Here is a 25783-nt window from a genome sequence, read left to right as displayed (position 1 = left end):
GATTCATGGGGTGATAAGCTTCAAATTGAGCCATTGCTTGTGTAACTGCCCACGTGGATGCATTACGAATCAAAGCTTTTTGTGTTAGTTATATCATCATTTCTTGAGGTGGAACACCTAGAGGGGGTGATTCTCCATGGGAAAAAGGTTGGCTGTTCACGGGGTGGTAAAACTTCTCACTAAATGGAGTTTGTTCCTGAGGTGAGGGTGCTATCCCATGGGGTGGTGACCGTTCACGGAAGGGGGCTTGACCTGCTCCATTCACTTGTGCTTTCAGGGTAGAATCCACCCCTTGAATATCGCAAGCTCTAGACCTAGTTTGCATACTCAATGTCGGTAATGGCTTCCTACAGACGGTGCCAATTAATGATGTGGATATGGATGTGGCTTTGAGTAAGGAAATGAAAGGAAAAATTACCCTCGACACACTAATATTTCCCAAATTCAGTTTTTTCTAGAGAGAGAACTTTTATATTTGTCGTCTAGTTAAATCATGAATAGTAAACTTGCATTAAAAAATAATATCTTAAGTATTATAGTGATGTTGAGAGTTATATAGTATTGTAGAGTGTACGTATTTATTATATAACTAGTATGTAAAATTACTTTCATACCCTTCTAAATAAATAAATATTAATAATATATCCATTATTGACCTAATATTAGTCCACAAACAAGTGAAGGAGAAATGGAAATAAACAAATTCATAAAATCATAATTTTGGTTTGGTGTGGATGAGGGATTTGTTAAGTCTTGTGGTAATAACAAACACATGTTTTAGTATAAAAGAAAGGAGATTTGATATATACTATATTTACCATTTTATGTGTGGTATAAATGCATTTTTGGTCCTCAATATCACCCCTAATGCGATTTTAGTCATCAAAGAATTTAAAGTTACAATTTTAGTTCTTAAACTTTAACTTTTTTTTATCACCTTTGGTTCTTCTGTTAACTTTTTTATTAAACTTAACGAAAATTTCATTTAAAGTGAAAAAAATTGATTTTTCTCTCATTTATGGTGTTTTTCAAGTTGTAATCCAATGCATCCATTTTTCTATTTTTCTTCAAATTTCAAAAGAGAATAAATCGAAAAAAAAATAAATTTAAACAATAAATTTTTTAAATAATCTTAACAAAAGATTATCAATAATAGAAAAAATGTCAATAAATTTTCGAAAATTTGTTCCTTAATTTATTTTATTTTTTTTGTGTTTATTCATAACATAAAAAAAATGATGCACTGGATTACATCTTGAAAAACACCACAAATTGAAAGGAAAATACACTTTAACTAAAACTTTCATTAAGTTAATTTAACGAAAAAGTTAACAAAAGGACTAAAAGTGACAAAAAAAGTTAAAGTTTGTGGACCAAAATTACACTAGTAACAATATTTAAGAACCAAAAATGCATTTACCCCTACTTTCACCGGCTAAATGGGATTGTGCCAAGAATTATGAACAACCATGAATTTATTTTCACTATTTTATTTTTTCATTGAGAAATTCAACACTATGTTTGGTTTTATGTTTGGGTTCGAGACAAGATAAAACACATGCAACGTTTATTTTTGTATTTTTTACACCTTATCTTTGTATTTTTTTTGTTTTTCAACTCTCTATATATAATATAAAAAAGATATGATTTGATAATGAACAGTATTTTTTGTCTCCCAAATATACAACATTAATCATACAATATTTATATATATACATATTTATATATAAAAGATATATGATTTGACAATGAACAATTATTTTGTCTTCCAAAACCCAACATCAAACCTACACTATTTATTTTAAAATATTTAAATTACCTCAAAACATAAATTCAAATATACCATATATTTCCAACACACACTTATTTATCTTTATTTCCAAAACACGAAAACAAAACACTCAAATTACATATCCAAATACTATGCAAGATTTTTACATTCTAATTTTGGGCAAGAATAACTCAAAATGCCGCCTACTTCCATATCCAAAGATATTTGAATATTCTATTATTTTTACCCACAAAAATAGTGGCTCAAAATTAGTCAAGTACTGTAATTATTTTCTAAAAGATGATTCTTTTACGAAAACAAAAAACATAAATAATTAGCATAAAAGAATGGTGAATTGCGACTATATCTATTGAGATTTGACATTATTGGAAAAATCTTATTATTATTTGAAAAATTACAAATTCCCTCTTGATTTTAACGTTCATCTAACAACGATCTTATTTCGTTAACCTCCATTAGATTTTCATCCATTTTTTATGATGAACTGATCGAAATACCCTTTTGAATTATTTATTATACTTTTCTATATTTTTTTGAATTTTTTAAAATATTATTTTGGACTAATATACTCTATGAATTATTTATTTAACCCATCCTAAAAAAATTTTAAATTTTTGCAAATATTTTTTTTTTTTTAAATTCAACAAGGATAAAGTAGTGATTTTAATTCACCTCACGGTCTATGAGGCAACATAATTATTTTTCCTTTGAGGGGGTATTCCAAAAAATTAAAAAAATATTTATAATTATGTTAAATCTCATGAAAGATAACTGTAATTTACCCGATAAAAAAAAATAAAAAATTAAATTGGAGATGAAAGAATGATGAATATTGATCCATTGACTTGTAGTTGTAGTCCCCCCCACCCATCCCAAAAGCAAATAAGGGAAAAATATCATCCATTTGGCAGTAGACAAGCCATCAATCTCCAACATACCAATAGAGGAAAGGCCTATACAACAACTCTGGAATCATCATCATCATATATATTCAAATGATGTTTCCTTTATCACATCATCATCATCATCAATAAAATCAAAGGTTGTTTTGTTCATATCTTTCGAGAATCCCTAAGAAAGCAAGAATTGGTGATGAAGATGGCGGAGGTGGAGAGAAAGATAGAGGAAGAAAAGAGAGAATTAGGTGAAAGGAAGGATGATGAAGAAGAAGAGGAGGAGGGTAAGGATTTGGAGTTGGAAAAAAGCACGTCGGTTCTTGCTGGCCTCAATCTTGTCATGATCCTCTCCTCTCTTTCATTGTCGTCGTCTGATGAAGAGAGTAGTTTGAATTTGGAGGAGGTACTTGAGGAAAGGGAAAGTGGGAGGAGGAATTGCAACAGAAGAGGTAAACGCAGCTCCACTTTGCCTGCAAGAAGGCATGAAGTCAATGAGTTTCGAGCTGTCGAGAGACAAATGGCCAAGGCTCAGACAAAGATAAGGGACTGCAGGTATGTATGTTTGTTGGAAAATTCTAGCTCATGCCCAACCAATTATATACCAACTGCACGGCATGATTGGTGTATAGTTAAGAGAATGTGACTAATCACATTCCGAATATATCACACTTGCTCTGCCAAACTTGAATTAGATACAAATTTTCCGCATGTTAGACTTCCATGTTTTCATAGAAGAAAATATTTCAAGAAATCAAATTCAAAACTGTCATCCTATGTAGTAAAGATGAAAAAATATGAACCAATTTTGCATTTTTGTGTTTCAGGCACAGCAGAAAAATGTGAAAGAGTGCTGAGTCGACGGTGGAAAAACATTGTAGAAGGAGTGGATTTTCCTGTTGTCTTTTCGTTTGGGTATAGGAACAAGTATAGCTGCCAACCCAGGTCTAAGGTTTGATGTAATTTATAAGTGATTGCAGGAGGATTATAGTATTCGGAATTCTTGTTGGTAAAATTCTCGGATGGATTGGGTGAATACTACTGGGTGTTGTTTATCACCCAGTCTGTCCAAGAACACTGATTTGTCGGAGGTAACAAGAGACGATTGTACCAAGTTCCAGTAATGTAAATGCATCAAGCTTTGATCAGAGTGTCTTCATAACCTGAAACTACTGTTAGATTTACAGCAGAGTTACTGTCAATTGATAAGATGTAAAGATCGAATTCACGAGGCAACATATCGATGAGGACTCAAATGGAGGGGAAAGTGGCAAGGTGAAATACTTTCACGTGACAGTGACCTAAAACAAAAAAACAAATCCGTAGAATACCACACTACATCAACTACGAGTAAATTTATAGTCCCGATTCCTCGACCAATATGGTAACCTTAGCACAATCATTGTGAAGTATGGTATTAGCAAAAACTAAGAAATGGAAAACAGTAGATGAGATTGTATCTAGAATAGGCAGGGTTCTGTCCTTCAACAGTAAAAAGCCACATTAAAGCTAGTAACTGACCGACCAACCTGACAAAAAAGCCTATTATTACGTCGTTCTTTGCTAATTCTTATTGAGACAGCATTTCTACTGGGCACTAATGGTGAGGTGAACCCAGAAGAGAAAACAAACATCGCAAAACATGTGACGGATGTATAAACACAGGTTAGAATGGTCTCCAACTTCTCTCACTGCAGAAGAGGGCTTAATATTACTTTCTATTCCTCTTCTTACAAAAAAATTACATAGAATGAGCGAACGTCACAGCTCTCTCTGCAACAAATGCATCAGTCAGATATTCTAATCTCTACCCCGAGTAACTCCTTCACTTGTTCGTACGTCACGAAAGCAATAGCTATTGATGGGACAACCTGGAGGGAAACAGTAACTTCCGTTAGAGCAAGTCTTCATGCTTATATCATGCTAATTTCACCTTGAAAAATTCAGAGTAATTCTATGGTTCGTCGTACTCCGGCAGTGTAATCTTTATTGACCATCTTTGTTCATCAATCACAAGATTAGTTTGGCAGAGTAAGAAAAGAAGTAAACAACCTAACGCTGAGCTTTTTCATCATACGTGGCCAATACAAAAATTAGGCAGCCAATTTCTGAAGCAACCAGTGCAGAGAAAATAGGCAACCAATACAACTACTTATAAATGTCAGTTATCATCTAAAATTGCAACATATTCATTGGCCCAAAAAAATGGCTGGCTCTTGATCACTTATAAATGAACCAAATTCAGAGTTATGTTTGTGGATCTTAACAATTAGAAGTCAGATTCAAGCAGAATGTGCAGAGCATAAGATTAAGTAGGAGACTAACCTTCACTGAATTGGGGACCAAACCCTTGTATAATGCTCTAAAGCCCTCATGCCTCACAGTTTTCCTGAAAGCATCAATCATGCCAGTATATTCAAGAGGGCCTTTGGTTCTCCCATCACCAGCTACAATTGAAGAAGCATTACTCCATCCTACCATCTGCATTCTTCTCCGAATGACATCAAGGGGGTAGGCAACGGTTTGTCCAACTGTGCCTGCTGCAGCCCCACATGCAAGTCTTGTTACAACACCCAATTCATTATCCTCGACAAGCCCATAGGGGTTAGATTTTAGTAGCCAATCTTTAAGGGATTCATACACGGCAAAGTTGAGACCTACATATGGAACCTGCAAACAAATGGGGAAGAGAATGAATTACCACTAAGATGACCACAAAATATATGAGTTCACAATTTATAATCATGATAACAATCTTTCTTTTGAAAAGCATAAGAAGTATTTTCAAAGAGAAAATCTAGTAACGTAAGAGACCTATTCAAGTAGGTCTTGCAGTTGGTCGCATGCAACAACATTCAATTAGACTCGAGCAATATAAACTTAGTAGTACAACTGGAGAAATTCTAATCAGGCAAAGTTATATCTATTCTTAACAGCCAACCATCATGCTATTTTCCACCAGACTTCAAATATCCAATTATTCCAGAACTTACAACTCCAATGACAGAAGGAAGCCAACCCTTGTATAGTGCACGGAAGCCTTCCTCACGAAGCACAGTTGATAAAGCATGAAACATCCCTCTGTACTGGTAAGGAGACTTCTCTGTCTGCATAGAGGAGAAAAAACATCTGTTATGCTTAAGAAGGACACCAAATACTGCATAACTATTTCTAGAAGGCACATTTTCAAGGCCGCCCTTAATACCTGTACAGTAAGTCTACCACGAACCATGTCCATTGGGTATGTAGCTGACATAGCAATTATTCCAGCACAAGCTCCCGCCGCCAGACGCAATACAGGAGTTAACTGAGCATCCTCTACAAGTAGAAATTGAACAGAACATATTATTCAATCATTCATATGGCTCTTAGTTCTCCTACACAACAGTAAAAAGAATACACAGTGCCTTTAGACTTGCAATGTTGTCAGCTTCAAGAAATTAAATACTATACTGTTTCACAGCATTAGCATTTAACAAGAAAACAGATTTCATGAGATGGATAAGATAGCCTGTCTCTTATGTTAAAACATGGACTTTGACTCTATTGGCCAATCCTCCCAAATTCCACAACTGAAAGTCTCATATGCCTACAGAGTTTTAAGTCATTACAACTTCTACAGCCCTGGACTTGAATTATTTGTTTGGAAACAGAAACAAGAGAACCATATGATCTACCTAGCCAAAGTTTTTTACGAGCAGACAAAATAAAAAATTAGAAGGGAGAAAAAGAAAATAAGAAATTGGCAAACAGTGATGTCTATAGTTTAAAACATGAGTTGTAGGGTAATATAATATGATGCAGCAGGGGTAAATAAATTGCATAGTTGTGTGTGCATAATGCAAAAAGACATACCATTGCCGGTTTGTTGCTGGTACATATACAATATACCCCTGTTACAACATAAATTAAAATAGTGAATTGGTGACAAGATGGAAAATACAAACTCATTTCATGGAGAATAACTACTAATTTTCTGTTTAGCTCCTACTAAGTTCAGACTATTCATCTCATTATAGCAAGACCACCATGATAAACAAACTTATATTTGCTGATTACAGAAAATTTACGTTCAGGACTCTTATGCCAAACCATAAAATAAAACAACATCACTGCTACAAATGCAAAATGGATTATCGATCATGCTAATACGCAGTACGATTTCTAAACAGAAGTTCTAATGCAAAGAGCAGATAAACTGACACAATAATGAGAACATCAAAAAAAGAGCATTGCTTTCATGGTCAGTCAGGCCACAAAGGCAAGCTGGTGACACCAACAACCAGATTTGGTATAAGAAAAGCTTGCTACTATAATGTCAGACTATAGAGATCCCGTACAGCTCCAACATTGCTCTTCTTCTTTTTTATGATTAGATTCAGCATTACTCCACAGACATGGTTATGTTTCTTAATACTATAAAGAATGTCCAAAATTGATGAAGGGGAACAAAGGAGTATAATCAAATATTACAGCATTAGCACGCAAAACCTTTGCATGCTATAAGAAATAGATATAAAGTGTACATTCTATATTTTTGTAGGACCTACTTGGATGCTTGCTCATAGCTGAAGAACTTGACCGCTGAATTTGGGACAATTCGAGCACAATTAGTGCCGTTGCCCTTGAATAACCCCCTGAACCCTTCCGTTCTCCATATGTACTTCAAGCCTTGAACAGTTCCATTGTATTTTATATTGTGTGGATTTTGAACCTGATATATGATGAGAATCAAACAAGAATTTATGTTCTATTTTATACTTTTACTTTTACTATGAGAAATTAGATGAACATGATGCTAATATATATAACCAACCTGAAGCAAAATTTTAAGCCGTTCCAAAGGAGCTACAGCAGTCCGTGACCTGCAATAGACATACAGCAAATGAATCCCCCCTAATTATTGATTTAGTATCCTCTATTAGTTCATGCTCTCTTGTATATGCAAGTGAATATTTAAAAGAATACTACACACGTCTCAAGAACGTGCTATATGGAATGGAAAGATGATAAATCAGACTGAAATACAAGGTCTGAAAAGCTATGCTAAATTAGTCAAAGAGCTAGAATTACAAGCATCATTACTTTTAACAATCTCTTTTAAAGTATCCTAGATGGTTTATGCAAAATATTGTGCACTTATTCTATTTCCATGTCCCCCTTGAATTATAATTCCACCATACAGGAAAATATATTACCCATAGGTCCTTCACTTTCAAAAGTTTCAGATGCATTGGGCCAAGTAAGAGAATCAGAAAGAAGAAAACCAACAGAAACTATTTTGAGCATGCGATCCTTTCGCGTAATCAACAAGAAGTTTCAAATTTCCCCTTAAATTTCAGAGTTCTAAGCTTTCATACCCATAAACCAAAACGCAATAAATTTCGAGTCACAGATTCACCTTTTCCAAATTCACTGGCAAGGATCACTAAGATTCATCTAGAAAGACTCATTTTTTTACATGCATACCGGTCGGAGGTACCAATACTGAAAAGATATTCATCAAACATATCAATCAAGAATTCACCCCAACTCCATCCCAAGGGAAGAGAAGTAGAATGAAAATTTCACCATCACGTAACCTTTCATGCACACAAAACAAAAACACAGTAAACAAAGACAGAACTTACACTCCTCCAGCAACACCACCGGCGACCAGAGATTTGCAAATACTGTAAACTTGATATTTAGTCGGCTTGATTTCTTCCTTCGCCAGCTTCGCCTCCTCCGCGAAATTAACAATCTTCGACACCGCCGATTCGCTCGTCTTCACATCCTCCGAAGCCATCAAATCCCCCCAAAATAAAAATACCCACAAAAAATTCAAAAAGAATAGGTCAAAAGAGTTACTTCCAAAAATCCTCCGTCGACGATCAACAACAAGATAGCATTCGACGCGGTGAAGTCCTCCTTGTCTCTTCGCGGCGGCGGCGGAGGCGGCGGTTGATGGTGGCGGAGAAACAGAGAGATAATGGGGGAAATGCGGCAGGCAGTGAGGGGTGTGGGTGAGGGGTTTTATATGTGACGGCGTTTTGTGGGTGTGAAAGAGTGAGGGAGAGCTACCTTTGCTCGACCTTCACCTGCTTTTAATAATTATTACAGAGCCGGGATTCTGTGTGTGTGAGATACCCCATCTTTAGTGCAGCTCTCGCGCTTCGCATGCTTGTACCTTTTGGACACATTTATATTTCTTCACAAAGATTCTCTTTTTCTTTTTTCTTTTTTTACCCTTTCTTGCTTTTCTCTTTTTGGTAATAACAATTATTTAATTAAAATAGTAAATTTACAATCCACTCCACCAAAATTCTATAATTACAAATATTTATTTATTATTTAAAAAATTATAAATAACTCCTTAGAATTATTGGTTATCTAACAAATACCCCTCATAATGAGTTGTCACAAGAAAATATTTATTAAACGACTATTAATTTAGTTTCAAACAACGATAAAATATTAGTAATTGAAGAATATCTCAAGAGAATCAGTAGTAGTTTACTTTATAATTAAAATTATAAAGATAATTCTCAAATTTGTTGATTTTACCTGTATTTTTTAAGAAAAAAATATTTATATTTTATCTATAACCAAAATCAGCATTTGTGTTGAAATAAATATAAAAATTTTAAATCAAAATGGATACCATAAATTATATTTTTAATTTATTACTATATTATTATATTATAAAAATGTAAAAGACATAAATGAGTTCAATTTCTAAAATTTATTTGTCCTAATTAAGAAAACAAAGGAATTAAAATAAATCTTTCTTCAACAACTATATACAAACTTTTATTATTAAAAAAAAGAGCTATTGAAAATATTTTAATAATTATCGGCAGTCTAAATAAACACAAATAAATATTGCACTTATCATATAATTATGTAAATATATATATATATATAAACATAAATAAAAAATACATTTTGGTAGAATAATATAAAATAAATTAAAAAGATTTTTCTACCACAATTTTCATTTTTTTTATTAGAAAAAAAAAAGTTCACATCATTGTCAATCAATATAGAGGAGAAAAAAGCAGCAAAGACAAAGAAAAGAGAAGAATGAGAGGATGAGGAAAGTGGATTTACAATGATTTTATTTAAAAAAATCACGACGGGCTCTCTTGATATTTGTCATAATTATAATAATCTCTCATTATTTAAAAAATTATAAATATACTTTTGAATTTGTTAGACGATCATTAATTTTAGGAGAATATTTATAATTTTTCAAACAATAAAGGGTATTGTAATTATAATAAATTTTAAAAAAAAAAAAGAAAGAAAAGAAAGAATTGACTTTTTATTTTATTTTGTTTTTAAAAGAAAGAATTGACCCTTGAATTGCAGAAAGGACAGGAGAAGAATCTGAATGTACGTGGAGGGTATAAATGTCAGATAAATGTGGAATTATGTGTGGTGGTGAGATGGGGAAGGGTGGGTAGGTGGGCTTGGGCCAGCATTGGGCCACTCTATGTCAAAGCTATGCCCAATTTTATTTATTTATTTATTATTATTATTATTTGTGGATGTCATATGCTTTGTAATAATTATCACACACTTCTTGACATTTTGGTAAATGTTGTTGTCAATGTTTCATAAATAAATAAAAGTGTTTGGTTACACTTAAAATTCCCTCGTTTTTGCCAACTTATATTTTCACTCAAACAAACTCTAAAATTATATTCACTATTTATACATTATCCCTTTTTATTATAATTTAAACGAAAAATGCTGATCATAACAAAAAATAGAGAAAAGTATTATTTTAATCCGTTAAGTATGCCTAAATTTAATTTTAGTCCGATAACTATATCCATTTTTATTTAGGTCCAATAACTTATGAAATTACTTACTTTTAGTCCTCTGGCAGATTTTCGGACAATTTTACCCCTATGAGTGCATATGGACTAAAACTGCCTTTCAAAAGCTGCATAGGGGTAAAATTATTCGAAAATCTGCCAGATGACTAAAAGTAAGCAATTTCGTAAGTTACTGGACGTACACAAAAATGGACATAGTTATCGGATTAAAATTAAAATTAGGCATACTTAACGGACTAAATAATACTTTTTCCTAAAAAATAAATTATATAAATTTTTAATTTTATCATTATTTTAATATTTTCGTGTGATATTTTTATACGTATAAAGAAAAAAATATAATAATATTAACTTCACTTTATATATATATATATATTATATTTTATCCCCTTATAAGTATAAAAATATACATGAGAATATTAAATGAGGTACAGAATTTGTTAAAGAAAGTAAGTCGGGTGTAACGAAAAATTTTAAAAAATGATGAGTGTAAGTGTAATTTTAAATTTTTTTTAAAAAAGATATAATTTCGTATTTTTTTAAGAGGGTTTACATGTTGTTAACCCATAAATAAAATGTGCAACATATATATTTCTTTTTTAATAAATTTTGATCATATAATATGATGAGATGGTATATTTTTGTAGGTACATAATATTATATTCCATTAGTTTTATTGAAAATGATTGAATGTTTATTGGTCAACATCAAAGACTAAATACGGAATTGGGTGATCCGATCATGTCGAAAGTTTGTGACCAACCATGCGTTCCTCTTTTTTCTTTTTAAGTTTTATTTATTTCTTTTGAGAGATTTTATGATTTATAAGATGAAGAAATGGATAATAATAATTATTTCATGCTCCAATCAACGTCTGATTGTCTGTACTAATTATCAAATAGTATAATAAATATCGATCGCACAAGTATTTAAGTAAACCAAATAATCTATGATTATCTGGATGTTTGTGAATCAGGCGATAGATTATTATTATGAAAAACAATCACTGAAGATAATAAGGCGAACGAACACGTTGCATAAAATTCAAGAGTGAAAGAGATGCTAAGACTGTAGTTCTATCTAATTGATCCAATGAATGCAAAATTTATAGATTAATCTAACGGTAATGTTTTCATACGTTGATGTTCTTTCCATATCAATCTGATATACTCTTCCGAGCTATACCAAATCTATTACTGTCAAGGAATTAGTTGATTTCTCCTTTCTAAAACTCGTGATAATAATGCATTAAGATCTATGGAAAATCTACGCAACCTCGATGAATCACGTCTATATATGTCTACATATCATTCAACTCACTTCCTGAGTTACCCTTTCTATTATGTCGAATTCCCTTCCACTTCATTAACATAGTTAATTTGATATAAAAGGTGATTAGACTCTCAAAATATGATCGTAAACACAATAATTCATGGATAAATGAAAACAAAGTTGCATATTAACCAGTAAAATGCTCAAAATATTGTCTCATTTAGGCTCCCAAAAAGCTCTAGCAATAGGTAAGTTAGTTTATACTAAATAGATCGAACACGAAGTAGAAAATTGGGCTTGAACGGTTGCCACTCCAATGTCAAATCATGATTTTCAGATTTGGTCTCCAGCAAAAATCGTGTACCTTTGCTTCCTCTCTTTCTCCCTTTTATACTAGTTCCTAATTATGGTAGAGAGGAAAGGAATCCTCGTACCATCCGACTATTTTTCTTCCTGCCTAATCTTATTCCTATCAAACTTTTGCAAAATAACTTATAAGGAAATAAAGTGGCTTCATATAACATTTTAGATAGCAACTAAGTTGGGGACTCCATTTTCGTACCACCGCACATCTCATAACCCGTGGGTAAAGGGTTAGATTCACATTGATTCTATCACTGGATTTCTGATAATCTGTGGGTCGTGAGTTATCCTAGATGCCCTTCTACTGAGTTTCTGGATCTTTTTCACATTTGAGAAACTTGTCTTTTCTGCATAAAAGCACCTAAAATATCACAAATATACCCAAGAATAAGCATTATATCACGAGAATATAGGGACCCCAGTAGAAAAATACACCATATAATTTTCTCTAATTAACGTTATTTATTAGGGTAAATTACATTGGCGTCATTTTTAATTAAGTCTAATTACACAAACACCTCTTATCTTTTGGAAAATTGTAATTTTATTCATTTAAATTGCAGCTGGTATTACAAGTGCATAATTCCCTGCCCCCTCATGGTGAAACTCTACACAAACACTTTTTCGGTATATTGCACTAACATTCCTAAAAAATTGTATCTATAATTATATAAAATACATGAAATATTTTATGTAATTAAATTAAAATTTTAGAAGATGTTGATGTAATTTACCTTTATTTATTTATAATATAAAAACCAATGATTTGTCCTATCATTACCATGAAAACATCAGTCTTAATTAATGACAACTTATAATGCACAGACACTTCAAAAAATTACTCGATACAATGTAGGATATATATCGGGCACAGACACTGCTTCCGCGTGTTCGAAAATATAAAATAAAAATAAAAGAAAGACACGACGTTAGACATGTCTAAGATTTTTTTTTTATAATTTCAAAAAGTTTTGGGATGTTTTTTTTTTAAAAAGAAAAAGAATTTTAGACTAAAAATTCGAAAAATCTTCATGACGATTTAACTAAATCGAATTTTTAAAAATTTTTCATCATGTACTTTGTAAAATAAACTGATTATGTATATTTTTTAAATCACATTTGGTTAAAAAATATGGATGTAAGACATGTTTATTTTATATTTTATTTTGATATTTTTCATATTGCATATTTTAATTTTATGAGAAATTGAGAATATATAATAAAAATATATATTACATATAGCCGTATCAGTATCATATTATGTCCTAATTTTCTTACATTTTCCGTGTTTCTATGTCCGTATCGCCGTGTCCATGTCCGGGCATGATAGATGACAACAATCACAAAAAGTTGGAAGAAAATGTTACAAAGATGTCCAAAATGGGCCCCAAGCACTTCCAGAACTCTATACATTTTCAAAATCGAAATATGAAATTAGTATTGGGCCCATTTCCCTTCCAATTTTCACGTTAGGGTCCACTAATTCACCCTACAATTTTAAAAGCCCGAATTCAAGCCCAAGATCAACTCCACGTCTGATTTTCTACTTCTCCAAAATCTATAAAGGGTTAGGACACAATACATTCGATTTAAAATATTAAAAAAAAAGTAATACAATTGTAATTTCATACTAAATAATAAATATTTTTTTAAAAAAGGTTTAAATATTAAATGGAAGCTGCATATAAATTTTCATATATGTATAAATATTAAGAAAGAAAAAAAAAATCGAGTCCCGGTTCAAGATACAAAAAAAATTGATATTCACCCTAAAAAGTCAAGTATAGTTTCAAACGCTACTTCAAAAGGACGAGTATTTGGGCTTTTTGCATATATAAATAAGACAACACAATTATTATATTACGATAATAATTAAAAAAAATACAAACACGACATAAAAAGACATCATGATATATAAATCATGTTACGTCAATAACCATATTATTACACTAATAAAACAAAATATTGGTGTTGAGGCCTACCTCAGCTGAGATCCCATGATTTTAAAAGTTATGAATTTGAACCCCGTTAGATGCGCGGTATGTTGTCTGTTGTGTAGCAGAAGTTGGTTCACTATATGGTATAGAAATGATTGTATTTGTAATTATTTCAAAAAAATAAAACAAAAATATTAAGTCATGTCCTATTATTTTCAGTTTTGATTGGGGTATAATTGTGGAGGCTACGTCGACTAGCCAAGAATATAAGTGTGTGATTATTGGGTTTGTTTTTATTTTCAGTTTTCGACGGTGATGCGTATCGAGATTGTACAACACCACAATAGTGAAAAGATCTTTTTTAAAAAGTTTAAAACTATATGATGATTAACTTACAAAACAGTGATTAGGTCAATTACGGGATAAGATAGGTAAACTTAGAAAAAGACATGAGAATATTAAAATAGGTGATGTGGAGTGTTTGAATGTGAAAATGATAGCTAAAATATCCGTGTAGATGCAAACAAATCAATAGGGATCTCGTAGCTTTGCTGCCCGAGAAAGAAAATATTTAAATATACCATCACTTGCCTATTGACCGGCATTAAATCTGTGTATAGAGAAATTTGGACGAGATTCGTGGGTTGGTTATGAGCAAGTTGTTTATCAATCGAATGTCCTAGATGTTAGCTTCAAAATGATAGTATTCTTGAAATTATGATTATTTGAATGGATCTCGCTCAAACGATCGTAAGAGTAGGAAATCTATTACTTGTTGCTTTCTTCAACTGGTTCTTTTGATATATAGTGTCCTAATTGATGATGTTTTTAGGTGACGTGGCCCTTGACGTATAGAACTTAGATGATGTAGCGGTTATTGTGTCGTGTTTGGGCTTGCTGACTGAACCTTGTTTACAGGCCTTACCTCGTCAGTCTCTGGAGATTAATTTGAAGCTCAGGCATAGTATAAGGGTTAGCTGACGAATAAACTAGAAAGCCGGGGATGAATTTGCAAAATTAATGAAGTGCGCTTTTACGGAAAAATAGTGTGGACCTCTTTAGAAGAATTTCGTGGGAAATGGCGACATCCACAGTCTCCCAATTTTCAGGCAAAATCGCACGTTGCGATATGTCGATTGTCGACTAACGCAAAACATTGCGGCGCTTTACTCTTTTTTCCTTTTCCTTTTTGAATTAAAATAAAATAGTTTTCTACCCAAACAAGAAGAATAGAAATATTTTAATTTATATAAAAATTAATATAACCCTTAATAATAATTTATATATATATGCATAATTTTTAAAATATATATTATTTTTTATTATAGAATTAAAAATGACTTAAAATAAGATAAAAATGCATGAAAAAAAAACTAACAAATATAATTACGGAAGATCATGATGAATAAAAAAAATTAAAATTAATTAATTTATTTATTTTTTTAAAAAAATAACAGATCAATTAATTTAAACATTGAAACGACCCTTTTCAATAATATATAATATAAATAGAATATAATAAAATAATAAAATATAATAAATTATTTTATACATTTATCGTATGTATCTCCATACGACACACGACTAATAATATTCTATTTTACAATATATATTTAAAATTTAAATATTATTTTTGTTATTTTGTCACAATAATTAGCCACATAAAATATATATATACCCACATATTCAGTGGGACTCGATGCCATAATTTCAAACATATTCACGAGATCTCAGTGATTATGTATTATTTACAGTATTTTATCTTTATACTATTATTTTAAATAAATCATTATACATGTATATATATATATATTTATTAAAGAAAATATATTTATTTGATTGTGGGCTGTGCCTATGCAACCAGACCGACCACAAGGATTTGATGTTTGAGTCAAAGATTAATAGTCCACTTAGGTCTTAAAATTTGGACTTAATTAATCACATAATTCAATTGAGTTGATCACGCATTAAATTTTTATACATTTCTCAATTGCTCAAGAAACTCGTGTATTTTATTTTATTTTTTGTTACTAATTATCCAAAATTTTATAATCTCAAGGAATTCATGTCATTTTTTTTTAAAAACTTTTTTTTAATAGTGATCCGAAAGATTTTTGCCGCTTTTCCGACTTTAGCATAGAAAAAAATAGGGTTGAAGATAAATTAAACTACTCAATACTCGATCGACATTAATCGGTAAAAGCTTATTTGAATTTGATTCATTAAACTTAACAAATAAAACTTAAAAAATAAGTTTTTTTGTCTCAGTCAGAGCTCGATTCAGTTGGTTCAAACTTAAAAATATCAGATGACTTAGGCTCGACTTACGTTTGATCCAATTTTCAAGCTCGAGTACATCAATTAACCAGCTTGAACAATGATGTATTCGACTTAACTTGAGTTGTTTACGTCTTTCTAGTCAAAAAAATATTATGGGTTCGATTTTCTCAAATTATTTTCATACGTACATAAGAATTTGTATCCTTATTTAAAAAAATAGATATATGATTTCCATTATAATAAAAAAATAAAATCAAGAAGATGTGGAGGAGGACTTTATTATATAAATAATAAATAAATAATGTAAAGGGGCATGTATGTGTGTCTGCACTAATCAAACAGGCTTGTCCTAATTATTATTATTATTATTTAATAAACAAATAGTTTATACATATGGCTAAAAAGACAAGTGTTTGGTCCGACCAAAAAGTTACTAATTTAGCTTAAACTTTTTATGATTGGTTTTGGATTTCCAACGTGTAAATTGTTGTTTTTTTATTTTTTTTATTTTTGTTTCCCCACTTTGAAATTGAAAATGCAAAAAGAGTAAAAAGGTATGTACTATGTACATAATCAATCACGTGCCTCAATTCAATATTCCTCTAATTTTCCAATTTTTTTTCATGTCAAATAAAATAAAATTTTACTGATTATGGCATTAATTATTTCAATCAACCCCAGAATAATAATAATAATAATAACAATTTAAAATATAATCAAATTAAATAAAAATCCCGAAAAATAAAGAAAAGTCGTGAGTATATAAATTGAAGCAGAGAAAGTAATGAAGTTTGACTGATTCAACAGAGCATCTGATCTGACGACTCTTGAACAGATTTTATAATCTTGAATAGCGCTTTTAATCCGTCGCCGATTTGTGTAGCGTCGGTTTCACACATTGAAGTTGTGGGCGGGACTTTTTGCACCCACGAGTTCAGCGCCACCCCCACAGTTTATATGGATATGTCAAAATCAAAACACACCTAAATCTGCTATTCCTTTTATTGTCTTTCCATCAGAATGAATCTCTACTCCCCCCTCAATCCATTTTCTTAATTTTATTTTTTTTTTGAACCACCGTCCTAATTTCAATTTCTTTTTTTTCTTTTGAATCTGTACTTTATAATTCTAGAGGAAAATACTCGTATTTTTGGTCCGATTTTATCTCATAAGTTAAAAAATTTTCTTAGTTTTAATCCTTACATGTATTTTCCGTCCAATAATTAATGAAAAGTGTACGAAAGGGCTCCGTTAATTATTGGATAAAAAATACACATAAAAACTAAAATTGAGAAAATTTTCAACTTCATAATAAATGGGATTAAATTAAAAAAAATCCTAATATATGGGACCAAAATGTAATTTTCTTTAATTCTAGACGAAAGTTTGGGTTTTCGTATTAAAGTAGTTGGTTGTACCGATCAATATTTTATAGGGTTAATTACGTCTACACTCCCTAGTCGATGGTTTTCTGAAAATTACGCATTATACCCACTAGAAACGTCAATATCATTTATAGAAAATATATAACTCCAAAAACGTCGATATTATTACACAAGCTACCCCTGTTTGTTAACTATCGAGGATAATTTTTTTTTAATTTACAGAAAAAAATATGAATAATTTGTACAAATTTACACATTTTTTTTAAAAGAAAATGCTATAAGAAAAAAATGTTAAGAGTTGATAAACTTATTTAAATAGGGGGGGGGGGGTTAAGGATTCTTGATTTAATTTTTAATTTTTTTTGATAGTTTATTCAAATATATCATATTAATTACAAAATTGCCATTGAGGAAATACCTTGATGCTTTTAATGATGTCATGCATAGATGGTGGATTTGTGCAGCAATAAGTATTGTATCCCTTTGCTATTTTTAATAATAACTTTGTTATCAAAGGGGTAAATAAGTCAATATAACTTGACAGTTTGGATACATATTAAAGAATACAACATATATATATATATACCTATCGGGTTTGAAATCGTCCGGATCGCTCTACGGTCGTGTTCGCGCCTCGCACCCAAATCTTTTAAATACTGTGGACAAAAAGAAACGTTATCTAGTCGGGTTGGCACCCGACGAAGATACTCCGACGTTCAAGTCAGTTATCTCTCGCAAATGTAAAGTGCTTAGATGTAAATTATGTTCCTGTTTTATGAATCTAAAAAATTACCTCTGTTGGAGGGATTTTCCTCTTTTTATACTGAACGAAGCTTTCCTCTCAGTAATGTCACGTGTCCCATGATCTCAGGCTCTTGGATCCCACTTAAATGCACATCTCCTAGAATTATGCACCATGATCACACGGTAATGTGCTAAGGATCCGTGATTATGCCCATTAATTATGCTCTTAAAATATTTACTTACTTTGCTTGAAATTATGTTAGTTTTAGGTCAGACCATTTAGATGCATAAAGTCACTTTTACCCCTCTTCAGGGGTATACCAGACTTTTTCTAAGTTCTCCCTCATCAATATATATACCTACTTTCATGAAAATGAGATGAAAATTGCTACAAGAACAGCTTTAAAGACCATTTGATAATATTGGTGTATTTTTGCTAACTAAATTTTAGGCTTCATTCGCATTTTGTACCACAAAAATGGTCAAAAGCATATAAAAAAATGGAATAAATGAGAAATATGAAACTATAAAAGATTGGTTCAATCAATGCTAATTAAGGTTATTTGATTTTATTACAAGAGTTTTTCTTTTCAACAGTTATCACTCACGTCCCACGTTTATGTTCACTCAAATGAGCATTTTATTAGAAATTTTTTTTTGACTTAACTAACTATTATAAGGTTGAAAATATACCTCCTCATATGAATTAACGTTTGGTCATAACAAGATTTGTTTGACCTGCAATAAATCAAGTAGAGATAAATATGAAATTTTCATCCAATATTTTGCTAATATCAGCAAATTCGGTGAATTTTTACTAACAGATGAACCTATTTGCTAGACGAATGCAAATTTCAAAGGTACTACATGTAATTTTTTAAACTACAAAAAATTTACACGTAATTGCAGTGAACGTCAAGGGAAAATGGTGTAGTTATCCCACAATTTTATGATAATAAAGAAAAAAAAAAGATAATTAATTGAATTTATATTAAGTGCATTTATGATTTGTGGGTACAAGAATTGTACTTAGGCTCACAAGTCAATGAGAATCGTTATGGTATGCGGTAACATCATCATATATGTGTGGATTAATTGGTTTAATTAATGCTTCAAAGAGCACTTTTCACTATGGACTCAAATAAATAAATAAATAAAAATAGTATATTAATAAGTTGAATGGATAATGAAAAGAAAAGGTCCCTATGCAATAATTGGTTCTCATGATGGGATTATTAAGAATTTCTATTTAAATATTTTAATTACAATATTATTAAGAATTATAATTTTTAAAATAATAAATAGATTCTCGATACAGTAATTAATGTCGGGGGTCAGAGTCACGAGTTCGATTCACATAAAATTTTTAGAAATAATTATTGAATATATAATTAACGATTTATTCGACAGCAGCACCGACAATCTTAACAGGCTGATAATATTTGGGGCGAAGAAATTGATGGTTAGTGTAGTAATACTCAATACAGCGTATAAAATTCTGAATTGAATTATTACGAATAGTTGCGTTTTTTGTTTTGTTATTTATGTCACTATTTGATATTCCATGTCGGATTATTTTTTTTATTTGTTATTTATGTCACTATTTGATATTCCATGTCGGATTATCAAGATAAGTTGACAATTCTGTATTGTCAAAATGTCGACATCAATATTTTTTCATCACGTGAAAATTTTTCGGGTGTGTGTGGATATTATTTGAAGTTTCGGATAAAATCTAATTTTGTGATTTTTAGCCTTTATTTATATTTTTTTAAAGAGTGGTTGAGCATCACAAATATTCATTTTTTGCCTCCTTTTTCTTTCTATTTTTCATTTATATATATATATATATATATATAAACAAAAATCAAAGCATGGAAATTATTTGAAGGAAAACATGGGACTTGCAAAAAGTTGATTAAGACAAGGTTTGGTGCCTTTGTTTGGTATCTATCTATTCCAACAATATAGCCATTACTATTTTAAATGAAAAGGCCATATAAAATTGTCTCAACCAAACACAGCTTTGATATTACAATATTACACCTTACGCCATGCACAACATTTATATTCACAATAGCACCACTAAATATGCTTTATTACGTTATCGACCATAACGGTATCTATGGCGGAGTTTGAAGTCTGACCCAATGTTATATTTTCTATCAGAAGTAAAATTATTATTGTACATGTATCATAGTATAAACAAGGGATAATTATACTCCCAACCCCTGAGATTTGGTGTAATTATACGTAAACCCTCTGTGATTTAGAAAATTACATTTAGCCTCCTGAGGTTTGCTTCTGTCAAGCAAATATGTCTATCCGTTAGTCAAAATTCACTAAATTTGTTGATATTAATAAAAAATTAAATAAAAACCTATATTTACCCTTAATTGACTTATTACTAATTTTATTGTATGTCAAATAATTTTTTTTGTGGCTAAACTATCCTTATAAAGGTGAAAATATACCTCCTCAAATGCATTAATGTACGAAGATATATAAGAATAATTTGGTTATAAAAAGATTTTTTTGATCTATAATTATCAGTAATAAGTCAATTAAGAATAAATATGAATTTTTATTTTTTTTGTTAATATAAAATTTTCTCAACTCTTCCCCTCACGAGGAAGTGCCAAACCATTTGACCCTTGACCCGTTCCAATATAAAGGCTTAGTCAATCAAATAATAGAGAGTAAATGGGCCAGTTTGAAAATAAATGAATTGCTAGTTGTAGAATATTATTCTTGTCAGACTTAAACCTAAACTCAAATAAAATAGCAAGGGTTCGGGCAATTTTCTTCCCTTTCATCAAACTAAATTAATCTAAGGTTAAGTAAAAGACAATACTGGTTTGATTTCGATTTTATCCCGTTTATGTATCATAGACCAAAAGGCTAATTATCATCAAATTCGGTGAATTTTTTACTAATGGAGGGGCTTATTTTGTTGAAAGGAAGCAAACATCAGGAGTACTAAATATATCAAACTAAAGGGGATTTACGTGTAACTACACCAAACCTTAAGAAAAAGTATTATAATTATCCTTATAAATAATTGAGAACCGACATTTTTACCGTAACTCATAATAAAAATCGATTTTGAGCAACTGTAAATATACGATAATTTTTTGAAGCACGTAAATCTTATGTCTTACAGCTATTTTTATTTTCATAGTTTTCTGCATACGCCCACAATATGAGTAAAACAAATTCCTAAGGACTTACGATGGACGTGCAATTGAATGAAAATAATTAAATAAAAGGAGTTGGAACACGCTTTTGTTTTTTCTCTTTTTTGGTAGTTCATAGATGCCATTGATTCATTATCTTTCTTTCTTTTTTTTTTTTTTTTCCGAAAGGAAAATTCAGAAATGTTGGATGCTACAAATATTTTGATGATGTCGACCAAATGTACAATCAGTATTTCGGACAGTAGGTATGAACGTTGTCCGACTCAAGACCCACACCATAATTAAAAGTCATGATAAAAATAAAAAATTATAATAAATATTTTAACTACCGTCATAAATACCAAGGTTAATAATCGTTGCACGGCCATGATCAATGATTATTTGCTACGGCTAATTTATTTTTAATCATGACAATAGTCATGGTTAGATGTTGCATTTTTTGTAGTAAATCCTACGCAATTAGTCATAGTAGTATGTGTATCTTGTTTCTTTGTTCCACCTAAAAGTCGTCGATTGATTTAGAAATATTGTTGTATTGCGTACCGAATATTATAATAGTATATTGCTTGCTTCAAAGACATCGTTATGTTTTCAAAAAATAAAAAATAGAAAACGTACCTTAGTCCCTATAAGAATTATTCTTTTATATTTTTGTATAAATTACATTTACATTCATCAACATTAGATTTAATTACACAAATATTATATAATTTTTGCAAAATTACAAATGCATACCTTATTTTATCGTGAAATTTTACACAAGTGCCTCTAAAGTACACTACATTAACACCGCCTCGGATGGTATAAATGTAATTTTACAAAAGATATTAGAGTGTTTGTGTAATTAAATCTGACCTCATCGGGTGTCAATGTAATTTACCCATTCAATATTTTTGTAGTATTTTATATTTAAAACTGGTCATAATTATAAATATTCTAAATATCCTTTGAAATTAATGATCATCTAACAAATATATTTTCATAATAGTTTATTATTGAAAAAATTTGTTAGATGATCGTATAATTCCAAAGAAATATTTATTTATTTTTAAATAATAACGAAATATTTATAATTATGATAAAGTTTATACAAACCTCTTGAAATTTAACCTTAAAAATTATGAAATGCATTACCCACTTCGACGAATAAATATTAATGGCGATAACAAAGTACCTTTTTATATTCTCGAATTTTGTCCTAATTTTTGTCAGAAGAATATAAATGTCCTGACATGTCTATGGTCGAAATTATAAGATGTCCCGTCCCTGGAAAAAGAATTACTATTAATTATAATATTAATATTTATGGCTAAAAAATATGATAAATAATTAGTATTAATAATAATTAAATAAAATTAATGCGAAGAATTAATTTTTTCATTATTAAAAACTTATGAAAAAAAGGGAGAAGATGTTGAGCAAGTAAAAGAATGAAGTTTTTATGAGTGTAGATTAGGTGAGACCTAAACAATTCAAATTGATCTCCAATAAACTGTCAATTAATAAACCTGCAAGCTATTGCACGTACCAATAATAATGAGAAGATCTTCATCGTAACCATTCAATGTTGAGGTCGTTGAGACGTAACCATAGATCATATTGATTTTCTTTTTTTTATATATATATTTGCTTGTAATTTTTAAAACAAAGCAATTTATATCGTTAAATGCAGAGGGTGATCCGAATCGAAATCTACGCGACCTCTTTGGTCGGGTTAGCTGTTCCTCCAAGTGGTTCGAGATCGCTACATCTGCCAAACTAGTGATTCGACCATGAGAAAAGAAGCAGATCGTTAGGCTTGCCAGGGTGACCCCCATCTAAGACACTTTGATGCTTAAGTCAGTGTTTGGTTTTGAGGTCGTAAAAGTAGGTCGCTTGGTGAGCTGGAGAGCTAAAGCGACCAGAAAGTAAAAAGTGGGAAAGTGAACGTACCATTAATGCACTGACTATGGAGTATTTATAGAGAGAAGCTGGGGGTCAGGTCGGTCCACTGTGTGTCTTCCACGCGTCTCAGATCGCAACCCGATCCGGTCAAAAGTGCGTGGATCCTACCAATAAACTTGTAATTTTGTGTCCTTTTAGGGGCAAAGTTGTCTTTTCTTAATAAATTAGGGTTTTACCCACATCAGGAGGTAAATTGCTATTTTTTTCATTCCCTTCAATTTTTGCTCCTTTAAATTCTATTTTGAAATTTGAGAAAATATATCTCATTATAAATTATTCTAAATTTATTTGAAGAATGTGGGGGACAAGATATATTTATATTTTATTTACAAGCTATTTTCATCGTAAAATAAGATAATATTTCTTGGTTCTTTTTCATAATTAAATAAGATATTATTTGGATTTAATTGCAACCCCAGGAAATAAATAAATATTAATGGTGGAAACAACGTATGTAGTCCACTATAAAATCATACTATGATATTCTTAAACTTTTCTCTAATTTTGGTAAGAGAAAGCATATTTTTGAACTTAAATACAGTTAATTGTGTCGAGAATTTAAACTTACCCTCTCCATCTACCTATGAAATATGTGATAATTATTACAGCTCACATTTTTAGGTTTGTTTTCCTCTAACAAATAAGTTCATCGTTTAGTCAAAAAATTAATTGCATTTGATAGTACTAACAAAAAAGAACTGAATGCAGATTGATATTTTCCCTCGATTAACTTATTACTGATTTATTGCAGGTCAAATATTTTTTTTCGCCTAAATTACCCTTCTAAAGGTGAACATATACCTCCTCACATACATTAATGAATGAAAACGCATGAGGGGAAATATTAATTATCATTCAATTACTTTTTTCGCCGAGGTTCACCCTTCTCACAAGTGGGGATGAACTCCAATAAAAAAAAAAAAAAAACTTTGAAAATGAAAAAAATACAGAATTATAATCCCAATGTTTGTTTTTTTGTTTTATAAATTTTTATATATAATATATATATTTATATATATAATATAAAAGAGATATGATTTGACAATAAACAATGATTTTTGTCTTCTAAAAATACGATATTTATATATAAAAATATATATAAGAGATATTGATTTGACAATAAACGGTGATTTTTGTCTCTCAAATCCCAGTATTAAACCTACACCACTTATTTTAAAATATTTTAAATTATCTTAAAGCACAAATCCAAACATACCATTTATCTTAACACACACTTACTATCTCTATTTTCTCTCCTCATTTCCAAAACACTCAAAACACAAATTCAAAGGCTTTGTTTGGTTTTGTGTTTTCGCATTTCCCGAGACAAGATAAAACACACTCAATATTTATTTTTGTGTTTTTACACCTTATCTGCTTGTTTTTCTGTTTTTCAACTTTCTATATATAATATATATATACATTTATATATATACATAATATAAAACAGACATGATTTGACAATAAATATTAATTTTTGTCTCCCAAAAGTACAACATTAAACATAAAATATTTATATATAAAAATATATGATTTGACAATGACTAGTAATTTTTGTCTCCCAAATCTCGACATCAAACCTACACCACTTATTTTAAAATATTTTAAATTTTTCCAAAGCACAAATCCAAACATATCATCTATTTTCAGCACACACTCACTTATCTCTATTTTTCTCTCTCTATTTCCAAAACACAAAACAAAACAATTAAAACACAAATCTAAACATAATAAAACATTTTTACAATCTAAATTAGACGACCAAAAATACAAAAATATATTAGAAGATCCTTCACCCTAATAATTCATTAAGGGTGTGTTTGGAGACAAGCTATAAGTTAAAACACAAATTAAAGTCGGTGTAAAGACTTTATATATATATATATATATATATATATATATATGGTCGACATTATTTTTGTTTGTTTGATTATGATTTTGATTGGCATCTTTAATTGGGATTGGCCCATCTCACTCCTCTTTGTCAAAATTTTCGATGAAATTAGATGCAAAATTTAATGTGCATTATCTCTTCTAATCTTTTAAGTTGAAAAACAAAAACCCTTCAATATTTAGGTGATTTGATACACATCATCTGCTTACTTTTCTTTATTTTTTTTAAATGCTAATTACATATATATGACTACATT

The 25783-nt window shown here is 30.4% G+C and overlaps 2 protein-coding genes across 2 annotated transcripts; one reads left to right on the top strand and one right to left on the bottom strand.

Annotated features, from left to right (window-relative positions):
- LOC105173102 lies at positions 2678-4408 on the top strand. The gene is made up of 2 exons (XM_011094752.2): positions 2678-3240; positions 3513-4408. Exons 1-2 carry the CDS (start codon positions 2885-2887, stop codon positions 3529-3531), a joined length of 375 nt encoding a protein of 124 aa, XP_011093054.1. The 5' UTR covers positions 2678-2884; the 3' UTR covers positions 3532-4408.
- On the bottom strand, positions 4131-8781 carry LOC105173101 (mitochondrial adenine nucleotide transporter ADNT1). The gene is made up of 8 exons (XM_011094751.2): positions 8316-8781; positions 7502-7550; positions 7236-7399; positions 6541-6578; positions 5891-6003; positions 5679-5792; positions 5011-5355; positions 4131-4556 (listed from the first exon to the last, which is right to left on the bottom strand). Exons 1-8 carry the CDS (start codon positions 8471-8473, stop codon positions 4473-4475), a joined length of 1065 nt encoding a protein of 354 aa, XP_011093053.1. The 5' UTR covers positions 8474-8781; the 3' UTR covers positions 4131-4472.

Source organism: Sesamum indicum, linkage group LG11, assembly GCF_000512975.1.
Source record: "Sesamum indicum cultivar Zhongzhi No. 13 linkage group LG11, S_indicum_v1.0, whole genome shotgun sequence".
Classification (NCBI taxonomy): domain Eukaryota; kingdom Viridiplantae; phylum Streptophyta; class Magnoliopsida; order Lamiales; family Pedaliaceae; genus Sesamum; species Sesamum indicum.
Note: the sequence above shows the minus strand (reverse complement) of the source record. Positions and strands in the feature narration are given on the sequence as shown.